General features: G+C 35.9%; 1 protein-coding gene across 2 annotated transcripts; it reads right to left on the reverse strand.

Annotated features, from left to right (window-relative positions):
* Nucleotides 1–330: 330 nt before the first annotated feature.
* On the reverse strand, nucleotides 331–17,607 carry NDUFA5 (NADH:ubiquinone oxidoreductase subunit A5). Of its 2 annotated transcripts, none has more exons than XM_032761606.2 (5): nucleotides 17,545–17,607; nucleotides 17,174–17,218; nucleotides 10,247–10,363; nucleotides 5,392–5,457; nucleotides 331–1,996 (listed from the first exon to the last, which is right to left on the reverse strand). In XM_032761606.2, exons 1-5 carry the CDS (start codon nucleotides 17,563–17,565, stop codon nucleotides 1,895–1,897), a joined length of 351 nt encoding a protein of 116 aa, XP_032617497.1. In that variant the 5' UTR covers nucleotides 17,566–17,607; the 3' UTR covers nucleotides 331–1,894. The 2 variants fall into 2 exon arrangements, with proteins under 2 accessions (XP_032617497.1, XP_058282291.1); XM_058426308.1 differs by lacking the exon at nucleotides 17,545–17,607 and adding an exon at nucleotides 17,395–17,512.
* Nucleotides 17,608–19,363: the final 1,756 nt, after the last annotated feature.

Below are 19,363 nucleotides of genomic sequence, written 5' to 3' on the forward strand. Positions count from 1 at the left end.
TTTAATGAGTGAAATTAGTCAGGTACTTATGATAGTGCCCGACATTCATATTAAAGTCTCAACAAACATTAGCTATTATTGTTATAATATTATTTTTACAATGACTATTACTCTACAACTAGCATTTCTAATGCAAACATCAGTAAGGTCCCCTTTAGCAAAAAAGTTCAGTAACACTGTTGGTGAAACATGAAAGATGCACAAGAATCATGGCAGATACGGGACTGAAAGTATGACAAAAACACAGCAAGCCATCTTTTTTCTGTGTTGTCCAAAGGACCTGAAAAATAATGGTTAGCTAGAAAATTACCTTGAAAGTACCCATGCAAACACACTTCAGGATCATGCTTTAATAAATATATTATATATTCAAGAAATGCTTAGAACTGAAAATGTTGTTATAAATCATATTCTATTTCTTTTACAGCATTAGAAATAGGCCATTCTGAGAAACATGCCAAATTTGCCTCAATGTAGTCATGGAGTTAACAATACTAGAACCATGAGAATGAGAAACCCTGGGCTTCCAACTCCCCCTCTAACACTTCCCCACCAGAAGGAGCCTTCTTGCACTCTAACCTCTAAGAATCCACCTTATTTAATATTTATTTAGTATTAATGTTACAGCTCTATGAGGGGAGAAATACAATGGAAAGAAGGAAAAATATCATTTTTTTCTCATTCTGAGCAAATGTGCACACGCACGCGTGCACACACACACACACACACACACACAAAACCCCACAAGAGTACAGTACGATCTATGAAGGAAAGAGATACCAAGTTAAATTTAACCAATTATTTAGAAATGACAGGGAGCTAGGAAGAAAAGGCGAAAACACATGTAATTTTACTTTTGTTTAACCTTAAGCTTGCCAACTTCTTTCCCTGAACAGCATTTGTCTTGTTTTGATACCCACCTACACTTATATTAGAAACGTACTGCAAACTATTTAGTGATTCCACTTTTAATTTATAGTCATATGACTAAGATGTTTTGAATATAAGCCTATCCGTATGCCAGATATAAATTTCAGGAACTCTTAATGTCTCTTCTTTTACAGAAACTCTACCTCTATCCTGATGTAATCAGGTTGAGTAAGAAAATTAAAGGCCACGGGCCAGGAAACTAACTTCCACAAGTGGAACAAAAGGAAAATTTCTCCAATAACCTCTATGCAATGGGAAATCTTTCTTTTAACTGTAAAAGGTATTCTAATTTGAAGGTTTTCAAATATATACAGTAACAACAAAATGTAATAAAATTAAGACTATAAGAAAACAGAGTAAATGGTATAATTCAAATAATGACTAAAATAAAATGACACTATGGATTTTGTAATCAACCTATAATTATATATTTAAATTTTACTTTACATACATAAGATCACAGCTGAGGTTAACCATAATTTCAAATTTTATCACCAGCCACTTGTGCTATTTTATCACACTTGAAAATATTCACTTGTATTATTTACTTCAAACAGTAATCTATAAATTTGTTTAGACTATAATAATTAAGGACCTTTTCTTCTTCAGGATAACTTAAAAAATTAAATGATGTATTGAACATACTACTAAAGAAATTTTACTTTTTGATTATGGTCTCTGCATTGAAGATCTGTAGGAATTTTTCTTCAATAATTTTCAAATCTTCCCATGGCCTCTCTGTTCACAGAAATACCATCTTTGAAATAACTTGTGTGAATACTTTATAAATAAAAAATGGATTCACATGACCATATTACCATAATCACAAATTTTAACAGTCTCCTACATATTTTCTATATCACTTTTCTTGATTACAAAATGTCAGTAATAAGAACATGCTCTTAATATAACAGAATATTTAATTACATCAGTTTCCCATTAACACACCAAAGTCACTTAATAATTATATTGGCCATTTCCACTGATCGGCAGGAGGCTCTTCCACTAATGGCTCCCATAGTTTCCATTCCCTCATTTTTCTTGCCAGATTTAGTTCATGTTCAGCCTGTTAATACAAATTTTTTAAAAGATCATTGGATTTTACTCTTCAACAGATATTTATCAGAACAACTGAAATTTAACTATTAGTTACTACTTTCATTTAATATCTCATAATCTATTCCACCATCAACTGTTGAATATTAAGTAATTAAATTACCTTAATTCTCACAGCTACATAATCAGGAGTAAGAAAGGATATCTTTTGTTGTCTTCTATTTGATTGAAATAGGCTATAGTGTTTAAAAGTTTAGCTGGTGAGGTTTTTTATCTTAATAATATTTCACAAGTTTTTTGAGAATCAGAAGTATGTCTTTTCATCTATGTCAGTGGCTTTCAAACTTTATTTTACCATGGCCCACAGTAAGAAAATATGTTTTATTTTGAGTTCCACAATACAAACATATAACTAAAACTTTTTAAATCATTATCTTTACTGGCAGTGATATATGCTTTTTTCTATTGTGTTTTTTTTACTGCTAATCACTATCCAACTAACTGATTCCATGACCCACAGTCACTTGAGACCCAGAGTTTATAAAACAGTGATCTGTGGAATGCAGAACACAATACATGTATAATTAATATTTACTAACTGAATAAATTCCTTAAATTATGTTTCATTTAATTTTTCCTTTCAAACACAACTTATATTTATATAACACACACATTTTAGGTAGTTTTTTATTTCATATTTTTTCTACAACAAACAATATTTATGACAACTCTAGCCAACTTATAAGATTAATGCTATTAAACACCTGTCAGGATGTTAGAAAAGACATTCAAACACAGAATAAGTGCTCAGATTATATTAAAGGTAATTATTATTACACAGTTAAAAGATAATACCCCATTTATGACAGCGGTCCCAAAACTTAATCTATGTTTACAAGCAACTATAAAAAACAATGACTTAAAGAGCAGATGAATGGAAATCAGGGGTAGAGGTATTACTAATGCCAAAAGGAGAAAATAATTTAAATACTGATAAAATATTTCCTAAGGTTGCCCTGGGTCTCATGAACATCCAATGCTTTCTCAATCTCTCCCAGGCATTATAGGGCATGAGGAGGGCACCTGGCCCTCATTCATCCTTGAAAATCAGCCCTATCTCAGGAAACTGGACCGAGCTGCACCTGGCCCCGATGCCTATTTCCTCCTTCTTCTTTGGCTTCTGACACACCGTCATACCATCCATCTCGAAATGGGACTGTCTAATGTGTTAGCCCCTACCCATACATGGCTACTGGGGACTTGAAATGCAGCTAGTCCAAATTCAGATGTGCTGCAAAGTGTAAAATGCATACCAGATTCTGATGACTTCATATCAAAAAGAATGTAAAATATCTCAATATTTTTATGATTATATTTAAATAATATACTATATATACTGAGTTAAAAAAATACTAAAATTAATTTACCCTTAATACTGACCTGAAAACATGGGGAACTGCACAGCTGACTTAAAAATACTTAATATGCCTTAAAACTTAATTCCATGAAAAATTAATATATCAACTAATTAAAGTCATGATCAAAGTGAAATCAGGTGGTACAGAAAAAATAGGTATAGGACAATAGTATAAGGTTTGCAGCAAGTTCCCATAACACTGTATCTAGTACCACAGCCAACCTGACAAATGAATATAAAGGCCAAGAAAACAGGCCTTTGAATAACCGAAACAGTCTACATTCATAGAAAGCTGTCTGAATGCTATATTCCTCTTTTTCCAGAGCCATCTAACAATTCTTTTGATTTGGTATATCATGTCTGTTGGTGATATACCTCCCTGATCTCCAATATTACCCAATATTTCCTTTTATCTGTCCTTCAATCAACAGTAAGAAAACATTAGAAAGGGTTACATTTGAAAAAAGATACAACAAAATAAAAATTAAATGAAACAATTGAATATTTAACAGACACTTATAAGACGAAGACATTCTAATCCTATACTATGAGGGTTGTAGGGGTGTGGAACAACAAAATTTCACCAAATAAAAAAAATTTGAGCTGGACAGGGTGGCTCACGCCTGTAATCCCAGCACTTTGAGAGGCCAAGGCAGGCAGATCACCTGAGGTCAGGAGTTCAAGACCAGCCAGACCAAAATGGAGAAACCCTGTCTCTACTAAAAATACAAAATTAGCTGGGTGTGGTGGCGCATGCCTGTAATCCTAGCTACTCAGGAGGCTGAGGCAGGAGAATTGCTTGAACCCAGGAGGTGGAGGTTGTGGTGAGCCGAGATCATGCCACTGCACTCCAGCCTGGGCAACAAGAGCAAAACTCCATCTCAAAGAAAAAAAAAAAAAAAAAAAAATTTGAAAACCTCTACATACGGGGGAAAAACCCCATTTGAGAGGCAAAAGCAGGCTAGAAAAAGTATGTGCAGACAATGTCACAAAAGTTTAAGGTTAATATCTTTTATTATAAAAAGACACTCATGTATAAATAACACAAAGACTAAATGACACAGTAAAAATATTGACATAATTTATAAAATATAAGAACATATTTTTAAAGTTTAACCGTACTAGCAATTGGAGAAAAAAGATGCAAATCTTAAAAAAAAAAAAAAAAGAGGCATCATTATTTTCCCATAGATGCTTTAAAAAACCAACTACATAATACTCAAAATAGTATAGTTCCAGCCTATTTACATCAGTAACCTATCTATTTCTATAACCTACCTATGACCAAAGGAAAAGAATTAAAATTCAGATTAAATACAACTAAACTGTGGTGTTTGTTCTCTTGTATAAGCAGCAGGTATAGTGAGAGGAGAAGAAAATTTCCCAATAGAATAATTTAAGATTTAAATATTCTAAATGTAATTAATAATGTTAATATTTTTCTAATCTCAGTCTCTTCATAATCATGCTTACATTTTACTACTCAATATTATTTGTCAGGGTTAGTATTTGGGAAATAATGTAGAATTAAGCTCTCAAATATACTATGCAATTGTTTTTTAACTTGCTCAAATGCTCAAGAACCAAAAATAAAAATAAAAGTACATTTTAATTTTATAATTCAAAATGTCTGTATTTTTCCCTACTAAAAATATGCCACACTCTTAAAATAAGATACAACTATTAAAACAACAGTAATATTGTGCTACCAATTTAAATTAAGGTTAGGCCAAGGAGAACATGCTAATTAAATTTAAAAAGTGTCAAACTCCAGGCTTCTAACAGAAGTCTCACAAATTCATGCTATAATCAACAATAAATACTATAATCAACATACACATGAGAAGCACCACATTTTCTATATGTGATTAGTCTTACATATTTGATGAGTTGATATAAATAAGGAAATTTAGTTTTCCTTTCATTCTAGAACATCAGTTGTGTGTCTCTATGAAACCAAACACCTAAATAGTCAACTTTTTCTTTACCTGAAGAATCACCTCTTCTAATTGACCGCCTTGAAGTTGGTCTTCTAATTTTTTAACATCTGGTTCCTATATTTCAGGGAGAAAAAAAATTAAAGAAGCATACTATCTGAATGTTTCAATATCCTATATTTTAAAATTCCTATATAAAAACACTTAAAAATACAACTTTTCTTTCATCATACTCTTTTTACTAAATACTTGGTGAAAATTCATTTCACCTCTGCTATTTCATTGCTTTTCTGTCTTAATATTGAAAAGTGCTAAATGTTTATTGACATGCTGATCAAGGGACAGAAATACAATGTCAAATTCAGTCTTTCTAAAACAGATTTTAAAATATGACTTTGCTTTCTTAGTATTTCCTGTATTTCCTCCGAGAGTATTAGAATTAAAAATAAATGCTACTCTATGACCCAGAAATTACACTTCTAGGCATAATGCCAAACAGAAATGCATAATATAGTTTTTAAAAAACATGTTTGAGAATATTCACAGCAGCACAAACTATAGCCCCAAACTAGAAATAACCCAAATGATCATCTGTAATAGAATGGATCAATTAATTATAATATTTGGATATAATACTTCACAGCAATGAAAATGAATAAACTGTATGCAATAATATAGGTGATTCTCTTAACCACAGTATTAAGCACAAGCCAGAGTACAGTATGTATAAGACAGTACATACTAATGATTTCATTTATATAAAATTCAATAACAGGCAAAAAGAAGTCCAAATAGAGACTAACTTTACAAGTAGTAAATTGAAGGGGAAGAGGCAAGGGTTTTGTTGTTCTGGAAAAGTCTTTTTTTCTACACATTTGTAATGTATACAATTATTTAATAAAAGTTTTTAAAAATAAAATGTTAATAAATATGGTATCTAGAACATTCAATGACATTTAGTTATTTTCTGGTAAACTGAGCTTTCTGAGCCAGAAATCATGCTCTGTAAATATACCCACATATGTAAATAAGGCTTTGTCATTTCAGGGTGTTTTTCTGGCCAATAAATGGAATAAAGAGGGAGAAAATAATACATTTTGTTTTTCAACAGAAGACGTGATATGTTACTGCCTCAGGGTATCTGCTGGATGGCCCAGGGTATCTGCATCACTTGTTCCTTCACCACCTTTCAAATCTTTGCTCAAATAACACCTTCTTATTGATAACTACTGATAATTTGCATTATGATAGGCTGAAAAATACCACAAAAGATATACATGTATTAATTTCTAGAAACTGTGAATGTTACTTTATACAGCAAAGACTTCACATATATGATCAAGTTAAGGATGCTGACATGGGGAGATTTTCCTGAATTATCCATATAGTCCCTAACCGCAATTATAAGTGTCCTTATAAAAGAGAGGCAGAGGGATATTACACACAGAAAAGGAAAATGTAATGTAATCACAAAGGCAGAAATTGCAGTGATGAGACCACAAGCCAATAAATGCCAAAAGCCACCAGAAGCTGAAAGAGGCAAGAACAGATTCTACCCCATATCCTCCAAAGGAAGCAAAGCCCTGACAACACCACCTTGATTTGGGTCCCTGATGTGGATTTCCAACTTCTGGCCTCCAGAAATCTAATAAAATAAACTTACATTGTTTTAAGCCACCAAGTTTGTGGGAATATTACAGCAGCCATAGGAAATTAATACATAGTGTAACATCCTCTATACCCACCATGGCACACATTTTCCTTGTTTTATTTTCCTTCAATGCACTTACTATTTTCTAACACATTATGTACTTCTTTACTCAGTTTTTACTTTTTTTTTTTCTTTTGGTCTCCCATCACTAACATATAATCTCCAAGAAGGAAAGGATTTTTATCTGTTTTGTGCCAACTAGGCACAAGCTTCCATGCCTAGAACCATACATGGCATTCAATAAATGTTTCTTGGTTAAAGAAGTGAATACATAAAAAACAGCTGAAAGGGGGAGAAAAGGGGAAAAAGTAATGAGCATGTTTAAGACAGATTATTTAACAGGGAATTAACTCATGAGAGACCAAAAATCAAAAACAAAACAGGGAAGCTGGTCACTGTTATAAGAGACTCAGGAGAGTGAAGGTAAAGAAGGCAAGGAATGTTCAACAACACTTTCAATTCAGAAAAAGCCTGTGTTACATGAACAATTCAAAATTTGTCTTACTGATAGTGAATAATGTGATTTTTAGTCATCAATGGCATAATGCCATTAAACTTGATAAGGTATCATGTACTGAATGCTCACTATATACTTGGGACTATGTTAAGCTTTTACATGCATTACCTCATTCAGTTCTAACAAAAAGTGTTCAAGGTGGGTATTATTATACCCACGTTATAGATGATGAAATTGAGACAGAGAAAACTAGCAATATGCCAAGTCACTCCACAAGTAAGTATTAGAACTAAGATGAAAATCTTGGATAGGGACACAAACAACGCTTTTCACCAAAATATTACTATCTCCCTAGTAATAATCTGAAAAAAAAAGTTACTTTTATTTCCACCTTAGGCTTAGTAAATAGATATTTTATAATCATGGCAATATTCACTGAAGATTTTGTGTGTGGCTGTATGCAGGGTTAAAAATCTGTGATAATTTTACCAAAAAACAGGAATCAGAGATACAACTGTTAAGTGTTTGGGGTTATATCTAGCCTTTGGAATAAAGAAATATTTTTAAGGAACCTTATGTTCCAGGTACCATGCTAGATTCTAAGGATACAAAGTTGAATCCAATATCATTAACAAGTAGCTTATGGCTGGTGGAGACATAATACAGCATGAAGGTACAATGGAAAGGAGGTTAATGAAGTTGTCAAACTCTACTTAAGAAAGTAAGAAAAGGTTTCACAGAAGAAGTGATGATTTATGAAGAAAAAGTAAGAACTACCAAACAAGGTAAAGGCATTCCAGGAAATGAGAAAATACAAATGAACACAAAAATAAAAATGCAAGGAATCCACAGAACTGCCAGCGGTTTGGTACTGCTTAAGTATAGAGTATAAAACAGGAGGCAACAGGATCAGATTGAGAAAATAACCAAGAGCCAGAACTTAGAAGGCCTTCTATACCATGTTTTTACCCTGTTAGGCCAGTGGTTCCCAAACATGGCCATACATCCAAATCATGCAGATAAAGGTAGCTAAGTAAGCTTGATACAACCAGCTCAACATAAATCCTTAAACTCAGCCTTTGAGAAACACTGAACAGAAAACCACAGTAAGATTTTAAGCAAGACAGTACAGTTGGCCCTCAGGATCCGCATCTGTGGATTCAACTAAGAATGGATTCAACCAACCACAGATGGAAAATATTAAAAAAAAAAAACAATAAAAATAACAATACAGCAATTTTTAAAATACAATATAACTACTTACACAGCATTACATTGTAGTATTATAAGTAACCTAGAGATGATTTAAAGTATACAAGAGGATGTGCATAGGTTATATGCAAATACTATGCCATTTTATATAAGGGACTTGAGCATACTTGTATTTTGGCATCCATGGGAATCCTGGAACCAATCCCTCATGGATACCAAGGGACAACTGTACCATCACAAGATTTACATATTGAAAAAAAAATCAGTCTATTATTGGCTGTATGGTGGAGCATGTAATGAAGTATAATGGAAGTACAAACAGATCAATTAGTTATAAGGCAGTTTAAATAGCAGAGAAAAGGATTTTGGAACCAGTAAGTAAAGAAGTATGAGAGTAAACTCTTCTTTGGTTGAAACTGGCTATGGGAGAAAACAAAAATAGGGCAATAAGTAAAGGAAAATATAAGCATACAGTTTTTTTTATTTTTAAGACAGGAACAAGCTAAAAACATTTGAGGCATTTGAAAGATGATGATAAAATAGGTGAGGCACCAGGTGCAGGTAGCTCCTGCCTGTGATCCCAGCACTTTGGAAGGCTAAGGCAGGAAGGTCACTTGAAGCCAGGAGCTTGAGATCAGCTACGGCAACACAGTGAAACTCCACCTCTACAAAAAATTTTAAAAATTAGCTGGGCATGACGGTGAGTGCCTGTTGTCCCAGCTACTTGGGAGGCTGAGGTAGGAGGATTGCTTGAGACTGGCAGGTCAAGGCTGCAGTGAGCTGTGATCGTGCCACTGCACTCTAGACTGGGTAACAGAGTGAGACCCATCATATAATACAATACAAAATACGATACAAACTGCATTGTTTTGTTGCATACCTAACGAAAGTTAGGAATTCTCTTTGAGAATTCTGGTAATCTAATAAGAAGACACATATGTGACTAGGATCACTTACGCATGTATATAAATTACCTTCAGGGTTTCTAAGCACTATTTTAGATAATTACATAAAGTCCATTTAATGATTGCTAGTGTGAAAATTTAACAATAGTGCAATATAGTTTGGTATGAATCAGCAGTCTAGACTTTCATTAACTGCTACTTAATAATAGTCTAGTCTTTTTGACAGGTTTCTTTGAAAAAAAATGCCCTTTTTTGTTTTGCTTTTATTGTTCTCTAAGATTAGAAAAAGGAGATCAAGACTGATATATATCCAAGATAAAAAGCAAAAGATCAACAAAGGACTAAATAGGGAAGAGAGGTAAAAGGAACAGCTACAATGTTACTTCAAGGAAGGATCTGATCCTAGTCTCAAACTCCAGTATGTAACAGAGGCCTGCATATAGAAAACACTCAATAAAGTTTGCTGAATAAAAGGGAGGAATGATGGGAAAAGAGCATTCAAGGAAGGAGAATAGAAGAAAAGTGTGTCGAATATATAAAAAATAAGGAACTAAACTTTTTGGTTAAATGTTACACTGGATACCACAAATTCAAGAAAACAAAACTGACTTAGCTACTTACCGCTTTAACCATAGCCAGCTTCTCATTTGTAATCTGTTCTGTATACTTTCTATATGCTGCATTTTTAGGGATTTCCTCAAGAACATCAAGAATCTTTGTGTACAATATTCTTAGCCTCTGAAAAGACAAACCATACAAATTTCCATAGGTTAAAATATTACCAAAGACTTAATGGAACACTTGTCTCAAAGACAAAACAAACAAAACTCACATCTGTTTTGTTTTTTTTTAAATTTAACTCTTCTTTGCTGTGACTTCTTTATGTCCGTGCCCTATCTACACCCTTTACAACTTAGGAAAAACCTGTATATAAACGTGGGAACATTCTGTATTTTCTATGTATAACAAGTTCTAGATAAGTCAAAGGTATGATAACGAGCAGAAACAAAACTAACTTATTGCTAAGGACCTTTTGGGAAATCGAATCATTTACCAAATCAGTATTTTTCTTTCTTTCTTTCTTTTGAGACGAAGTTTCACTCGTTGTCCAGGCTGGAGTACAATGGCATGATCTTGGCTCATTGCAACCTCCACCTCCCAGGTTCAAACGATTCTCCGGCCCCTGCCTCCAAAGTAGCTGGGATTACAGGTGGGCGCCACCGTGACTGACTAATTTTTGGTAGAGATGGGGTTTTGCCATGTTGGCCAAGCTGGTCAGAAACAAAACAACTTATTCCTAATGACCTTTTTGGAAATCAAGTCATTTACTAAATCAGTGTCTTTCTTTCTTTTCTTTTCTCCTTCCTTCCTCCCTCCCTCCCTTCCTTCCTTTCTTTCTTTTTGAAATGGAGTTTTGCTCTTATAGCCCAGGCTGGAGTACAACCGCGTGACCTCGGCTCACTACAACCTCCCCTCCTGGGGTCAAGTTATTCTCCTGCCTCAGCCTCCCAAGTAGCTGAGATTACAGGTACCCGCCACCACACCTGGCTACTTTTTCTATTTTTAGTAGAGACAGGGTTTTGCCATGTTGGCCAGGATGGTCTCAAACTCCTGACTTCAGGTGATCCGCCCACCTCGGCCTCCCAAGGTGCTGGGATTACAGGCATGAGCCCACCCAGCCTGAAACAGTATTTTTCAAAGTGAGGTCCCAAGCACTGCAAATTTTTTTTTTTATTTTTCTTATTTGAATTTCTGTAGAAATAAACACATATAAGCATTACATCTGTATGATCAAATTTAACTAAATACAGTCATAATACTTCAGTGTTCTTGCTTCTGATTATGAATGAGTTATGACATAAAGCCTGCATAAAAGGCTCAACAGAAAAAGTAGCAAGAGAATTGAGTCAATGCATAGCATGTACTGAAGCACACTAAACTTAAACTTCAGTATAGAAATCACTTAGTAAGAAGCTGATCCGCTCCAATTTAAATATACAATGCATATATTAGTTTTTAATATCACATTTTAATTAAGTTTTAATCTGATCTAAAATTCAGGTTTTAAATTTTCATCTTTCCTGACAAAAATATGTGTGTCTAGAGAAATACAGATGAAAACAAGATTATTAATATAGAATATAAGAAAAAATGTTATCAATAGGGTGGACATTTAGTTTATCATACAAACTTGGACACTTATGACAGTGAAAAGATACCTATTAATCATTACGCCAAAACACAGGTATGAACCAGAACAGTTGAAACAAACAAGACATGATCACTCCAGGAGTAAGTCTCAATAATTACAAGTATACAAACCCTTCTCTTAAAGAGCAACCTTTTTTTTCAATTAAAAAAAAAAAAAGTGTGCAGTCCTCACTATTCACAATAGCAAAGACTCAGAACAAACCCAAATGCCCAGTGATAGACTGGATAAAGAAAATATGGCACATATACAACATGGAATACTATGCAGCCATAAAAAAGGATGAGCTCATATCCTTTGCAGGGAAATGGATGAAGCTGGAAACCATCATTCTCAGCAAACTAACACAAGAACAGGAAACCAAACATCACATGTTCTCACTCATAAGTGAGAGTTGAACAATGAGAAAACATGGACACAGGGAGGAGAACATCACACACCAGGGCCTGTCAGGGGGTGGGGGGCCAGGGAAGGGATAGCATTAGGAGAAATACCTAATGTAGATGACGGGTTGATGGGTGCAGCAAACCACCATGGCACGTGTATAGTATACTATGTAACAAACCTGCATGTTCTGCACATGTACCCCAGAACTTAAACTAAAAGAAAAAAAAAAAAAATTGTGTGCAGTCCTAAAAGGGAACAGGGTAAAGCAAAAATAAAAAGCAGATAAGCTAGAAGTCCACCTTTCTTCATGGTCCAGGACACACAGTCCTCCTGCACAAATAACTCACAATCTTCCTGTGCCCAGCTATCATCAGACCCTCGCCTGATAGCTCATTGCAACCTAGGTGTTATCAGTACTGCACAAAGCTCTCTTCAGCCCACAGCACAAGCACCATCCTTTAAGATCCCCCGCAAGCCTTTGCTACTTGCATTCAGCTCCTCTTTTGCTGACTTGCCAATAGCTTTCTTGCAATGTATTTTCATACTTTCTCTAATAAATCTGCCTTTCTTTACCTCAAATGTCTTGGTAAATTATTTTTACCACCATGCAACACCAGCCCCAGACAGTCGCTACCCGTAACAAAATATACTCAGTACTCCCATGTACAATACCACACTGTTTGCATATAAAAATAGACTGGACACGGATCACACTCCAATATGTTTAAGGTACTATAGAGTGTACTTATCTGTTCTCATGCTGCTAATAGAGACATACCCGAGACTGGGTGATTTATAAAGGAAAAGAAGTTTAATGAACTCACAGTTCCACATGGCTGGAGAGGCCTCACAATCATAGCAGAAGGTGAAAGAGGGGCAAAGGCTTGTCTTACATGGCAGGAAGCAAGAGAGTATGTGCAGGGGACCTGCCCTTTATAAAACCATCAGATCTCACGAGACTTCTTCACTATCACAAGAACAGCATGAGAAAAACCCACCCCATGATTCAATTACCTCCCACCAGGTTCCTCTCCCACGACACATGGGAATTATGGGAGCTACAATTCAAGATGAGATTTGGATGAGGATAGAGCTAAACCATATCACAGGATAAGATACAGAAGAGGAAAAATAATAAAAATGATAAAAAGAAAAAATAAGTTTGTGTTTGGCAGGGATAGGGAAATACATAGAGCAAAGAGAGATTATAATACTTAGCAACGGTTAAGGGTGTGCTAACTGGAACATAACTGCTTGAGTTTACACTGGCTCCACCCCTTAGGTGCACTGGACAAGTTATTTCCATCTCTGTGTCTTCATCCCTCATCCGTAAGATGGGAATAATACTGACTCATAGGGTATATATAACTTAGAACAGTACCTGGTACACATTAAGTTTCACTAAGTATTAGCATTATTTTTCTATAGCAGAAGAAGAATTCACTTCAGCTGAGACCAGAGAAGCGTTCATATTTCAAAAAGGTAGCATCTAACATAGACCCAGAGGGATGGCAGATCACAAAAACTTAAAGATATTGGAAAAGGCAATTACATACAGAATACATAGAACTGAATGGCAGAAAATACAGCGAACATAAGGAAGTGGTATATAGTTCTATTTTCTTGAACTGTGCTGTCTAAAACAGTAGATGCTAGCTAAATATGGCTTCTGAGCACTTGATATGTGGCTAGTCCAAACTGAGATGTGTTATAAGTATAAATACATACCAGATTTTGAAAATTTAGTATGAAAAAAACCACTATAAAATATCATTTTTTTTTTTATTGTATACTGAAATGGCAATATTTTAGATGTGTTAGGGTAAATAAAATAATTAAATTTTACCTTTTTCTTCATTAAAAAATTAGTCCTAGAAAATTTTAAATTACATACAAATATGGCTTACATTTAAGGCTCGCATTATATTTTTAATGGACAGCACTTGGTTAGAATACAGTAGCTCCCCTTTACCCATCCATGGTTTCATTTCCCAAGGTGTCAATTACTAACGGTCAACCTCAGTCAGAAAATATTAAATGAAAAATTCCAGAAATAAACAATTTATAAGTTTTAAACTATGTGCCATTCAAAGTAGTGTGGTGAAATCTCACACTATCCCACTCTGTCCTTTCTTCATCACAAGAGGGTGGTACAGTACAATAAGATATTTTGAGACAAAGAGACCACATTCACATAACTTTTATTACAGTATATTGTTATAACTGTTCTATTTTATTAGTTGTTATCTCTATGTTTTTTTTTTTTTCTTTTTTGAGACAGGGTCTCACTCCATCACTTAGGCTAGAGTGCAATGGCATCATCACAGCTCACTGCAGCCTCAACTTCTGGGGCTCAAGCAATCCTCCTGCCTCTGCCTCCCAAGTAGCTGGGACTAGGTGCACATCACCACACCTGACTAATTTCCACATTTTTTATAGAGACGGGGTTTTGCCATGTTGCCCAGGCTGGTCTTAAACTCCTGGGCTAAAGCAATCCACCCGCCTCAGCCTCCCAAAGTGTTGGGATTACAGGCGTGAGCCAGCACATCCAGCCTGCTTATCTCTTATTGTGCCTAATTTATAAATTAAACTTTATTATAGGTATGTATGAAAAAACCATAGCATATATAGAGTTTGGTACTATATGTGGTTTTCAGACATCTACTGGGGATTTTGGAATGTATTGCTGTACAGGACATATAAGGAAATGCACAGGAGATAAAGTTGGAGAAAATGTCAGATTATAAGTGGTTCTCCATTCCAAGTTAAAGCATCCAGGCTTTATTCTGTGGACAATTAAAAGATTTAGGAAAATCATATGATTAGATTAGGAAAATTAGCTTCGTTGTAGTGAGTTAAAAGGACTGAAGGAGAAACAAGGCAGAAATGCCAGTAAGGAGGTTGTTGTAATTCTCTAAACAAGAACAAGGACCTGAACTATGGTTGTTAACAACAGAAATAGTAAACAGAAGTCAGATTGAAGAGCTGTTATAGAAAAGGATCAGCAAAAAAAATAAAGATAAAAATAACCATTGGAATGAATATGAGAGTACAAGAGAAATACCAACTATGATATCCAAATTCCCAGCCTAGGGAGTAGAAAGATCTGAAACTATCAAGAAAAATACAGCCCACAGAGGAAGAAATATATTTAGAAGGGAAAAACCATGAGTTCAGTTCTTTACATCAATGACAAAGTTATTATGAAATCATAGTAAGTGCAAGACACTCATTCAACTAACACTATTTACTGAGCACATACTATGTGACAGAGTTCTAGCAGTGAAACAATTAAAAATCCCTGCCTTCATGAAACCTACATTCTAGTAGAGACATAACAAAATAAATCAGTAGAATAGTGAACCAGAGGGTCACAATAAAAAACTTGTCTTTATTTAGAGTGAAATGGAAAACCATTAGTTTTAAGGAAAGGAGAGATCTGACCTACCTCATATTTTAACAGACTAACTCTAGTAGCCTGACTGGAAAAAAAGACCAAATGGAGGCTGTGACAAGCATTGAGAGGCAGTTAAGAAGTGAATGCAATTATCCACATCAGTGCTGATGGTGACTGAGGAAGAGGGTAGTAGCAGAGGAGGTAGTGAGATGTCAAAATCAAGATATATATTGAAGGTGGAACCTAGAGAATTTACTGAAATAACAAACGTGGAGTGTAAGAGAAAAGAAGGAATCAAAGATGATTTCAAGTTTCTGACCTGAGTCAAAATAACTGAGCTGCCATTAATTGAGATGAGCAAGCCTGAGGGAAGAGCAGGTTTTAGGCAGAAGATGAGGAACCCCATTTTGGACATGTTAAGTTTGGGTTGCCTGTCTGACATATACAAATTGAGATGCCCACTAAGCAATTAGATATTCAGGACTTTCATAAAGGAAGAGGTCAGTGCTTTACATGGAAATCTGTTATCAGTGTATAGGTGGTATTTAAAACCGTTCTCTATTTGGATTAGCTCTCTCTTGGTGACAGAGTACAGGTCCAAAAGAAAAGGTCCAAGAACTAAATCCTGAGTAACTCAAATTTTAAAAGTGGGCATAAGAAAAATAACCAGAAAAAGACAAAGCCAAGGAGTAGGAGGAAAAAACCAGGAGACTGGGGGAGTCCTGAAGCCCAGTAAAGAAAGCGCATGATGGAAAAAGTGTCAAATGTGTCAAAAAAAACGCTGCTATTAGGTCAATGAAGGTGAGAAACACAAACTGACCATTGGATTTGGCAGCATGGAGATAACTGGTGAACTTGAAAAGAGCATGATGGAAAAAGTGTCAGATGTGTCAAAAAACGCTGTTATTAGGTCAATGAAGGTGAGAAATTTGAGCTGACCATTGGATTTGGCAGCATGGAGATAACTGAACTTGAAAAATGCCAAGGGTGACTGAGTGCATTCAAGGGTGAATAAGAAAGAAATTGGAGAAAATAGAGATAACTCTTTTGAGTTATCTGTAAAGTGAAGCAGAGAAATGGTGCGATTATATGAGACAAGGATAAAAAAATTTTGTGGGTTTTTTTGATTAAAACATTCGTGAATACAGATGGAAAAGACCTAATAGAAGGAAAAGGGGGCAGTACCTTTAGTAAGCCTAAATATATGTAATCCAACGCACCTAAGCAGAAACGGTAAGGCAGGGAGAAAAGATGGAAAATGGAGATAATAAATTTGAGATGGCGCTGACAGAAGCAAGTACAAGTGAACCCACGAAAATGTCAAGGAAAAAGTCAACAAGAAAACTGGCTTAATAAAGAGGTCATGGCAAAAATAAATAAAAATGTGACATCGGATCAACGAAGTAGGTGGACAGCGCCCGTGTCTCAAGAGCTCACGCGGGTTGTAATTAAGGGCTTGAAATATCTGTATCCCGTTAACCCTGCAATAAGCAAAGTGACAGGAATTTAGTTTTCCTTGGGAATTCAGGAATGAAGAAAGAACAAAGGTACATACCTCGTGAGGAGTATTGCACACAGCCAATCCCACAAGGCCAGTGGTCTGTTCAAAAACAAAACACGATTCATGCTGTTTACTACAGTTTCCATACGTCCAGCACGCTAAGGAAATACAAAACTACGAATCCCCCGGCTAAAACTGGTCTAAAGCCAGCTACTGGTCTCTCAGTCCCACTTGTTTGGAGCTTTTTTCCTGACTCTCCGAGCGGAACCACTAACCTGCCCTACCGGGTAAGACATGCAGAACGAGTCCCCGAAAAGCACCGCCGAGCCCGCGACAGTAGGGGTCAACACCCGCGGGAAGTAGGGCTATCGGACTGAGTCTACCCCGACAGTCTAAATTCCAACAGTGACCTCCATTCGTCTCACCTTCTTCAGCACACCAGCCATGATAGCGCCGACGAGTCGATGACGCACAGCCCTTTGGGAACAATTCTCAGACCTGCTCAATCGACCACCGAGGTGGCCACTCTGTCACCCTGGAAACAGCTTAGCTCCACCCCCTCAGGATCGCCGAAGGAGCAAAGACTCTGCCCCGCCCATCTTAAAAGAGAAAAATTGACGCATGCGCAATGGGCATACAAGCCTAACGCTAAGCTAGAAGACGATTGGGGAAAGAAAGGGTTTCTCAGGTGTCTGTTCCTGTTCCTGTTCCTGCCACTGCTGACGGCTTGCCCAAAGATTGAGGGAAACATTCCCAACTACCAAAAAACTCCAGTCGCTGTAGGAACCTGTACTGTGCTTAACCGTTGGTGCATTCCTCAACCTTCCTTTCTCAGTTTAGGAAAATGAAGGTGATAACGGAGCTTGAGCATCCTCTGAATTGATCTCTCAGCAGCAAGTTAGTTCTTCGCACAAGGATATCAGTATTCTCTGTGTCTTACGAACCAAAGCCCTATGGAGTGTGAGGCCATTTTCCATCGCTCTTTTCGATTTCACTGGCTGAAGTACATCATCCTTTTACTCTTTTTTCCAGATGAAATGATATCAGACCATACCACTTTTTCCTACCTCCACAAACACTGACCACTCACTATGTGTCAGTTACTGGGACATAATTTCTAAAATGGGATTTCACATCCTGGAATTCAAAGAATAATGAAGAAGGCGTGTGGATCACGCCTGTAATCCCAGCACTTTGGGAGGCCGAGACGGGCAGATCACGAGGTCAGGAGATCGAGACCATCCTGGCTAACACGGTGAAACCCCATCTCTACTAAAAATACAGAAAATTAGCCGGGCGTGGTGGTGGGCGCCTGTATTCCCAGCTACTCGGGAGGCTGAGGCAGGAGAATGGCGTGAACCCGGGAGGCGGAGCTGGCAGTGAGCCGAGGTCGCACCACTGCACTCCAGCCTGGGTGAAAGAGTGAGACTCCATCTCAAAAAATAAATAAATAAATAAATAATTTGGTAACTGTTCTAAAAGAAGTTGGTGCAAAGTGTGATGGTACCAGGGAAAAGGAAATAACTAAAAAGCGTGGGTGACTTTCTAAAAAGTCAGTAGGAGAAAAGAACAAATTGAGAAAACACAAGTACAAAGGAAAAGAGGTTAAAAATGTATCTATAAATTCCAGGTGATTTTATGTGATTGGAAAGGTGGGTTAGATTGTTAAGGTAAGCTGGTTAAGATCATGAAAGGTGTTGTTTGCCATTATACAAAATTTGAATTTTACTTTGTAAGAAACGGAAACAATGAGAAGACTTTTAAGCTTCTAAGTGACACCATCAAATTTGTGTTTCAGATACATGAACAACTGGCAACAGTTGAAGAGAATGAGTTGGAAGAGATGAGGCCTTTCATTAGAGGCATGAGACAGAAAAAAAGAAAGCTAAACCAAAAGCAAACAGAAGAAAGGAAATATCAAAGATTAGAAAAGAAGGAGACAGAATATCAATAAAGAAAATCAATGAAGCCAGGAATTGGTTCTCTAAAAGGATCAACAAAATTGGCAAACCTTTAGTGAAACTAAGAAAAAAAAGAGAAGATTTAATACAAGCAAGAATAAAAGAACCATCACTAATAGCCTTGCTGAAATAAACAGGAATAAGAAGGAATACTATGAACAACTATGCTTAAAAAAGATAAAGTAGATAAAATGGCCAGATTCCTAGAAAAACACAAACTACCTAAATCAACTCAAGAAGACATAAAAAAAATCTGACTAGATCTAACATAATTAAAGAAATT

This window comes from Hylobates moloch, unplaced genomic scaffold (assembly GCF_009828535.3).
Source record: "Hylobates moloch isolate HMO894 unplaced genomic scaffold, HMol_V3 SCAFFOLD_1, whole genome shotgun sequence".
Lineage (NCBI taxonomy): Eukaryota > Metazoa > Chordata > Mammalia > Primates > Hylobatidae > Hylobates > Hylobates moloch.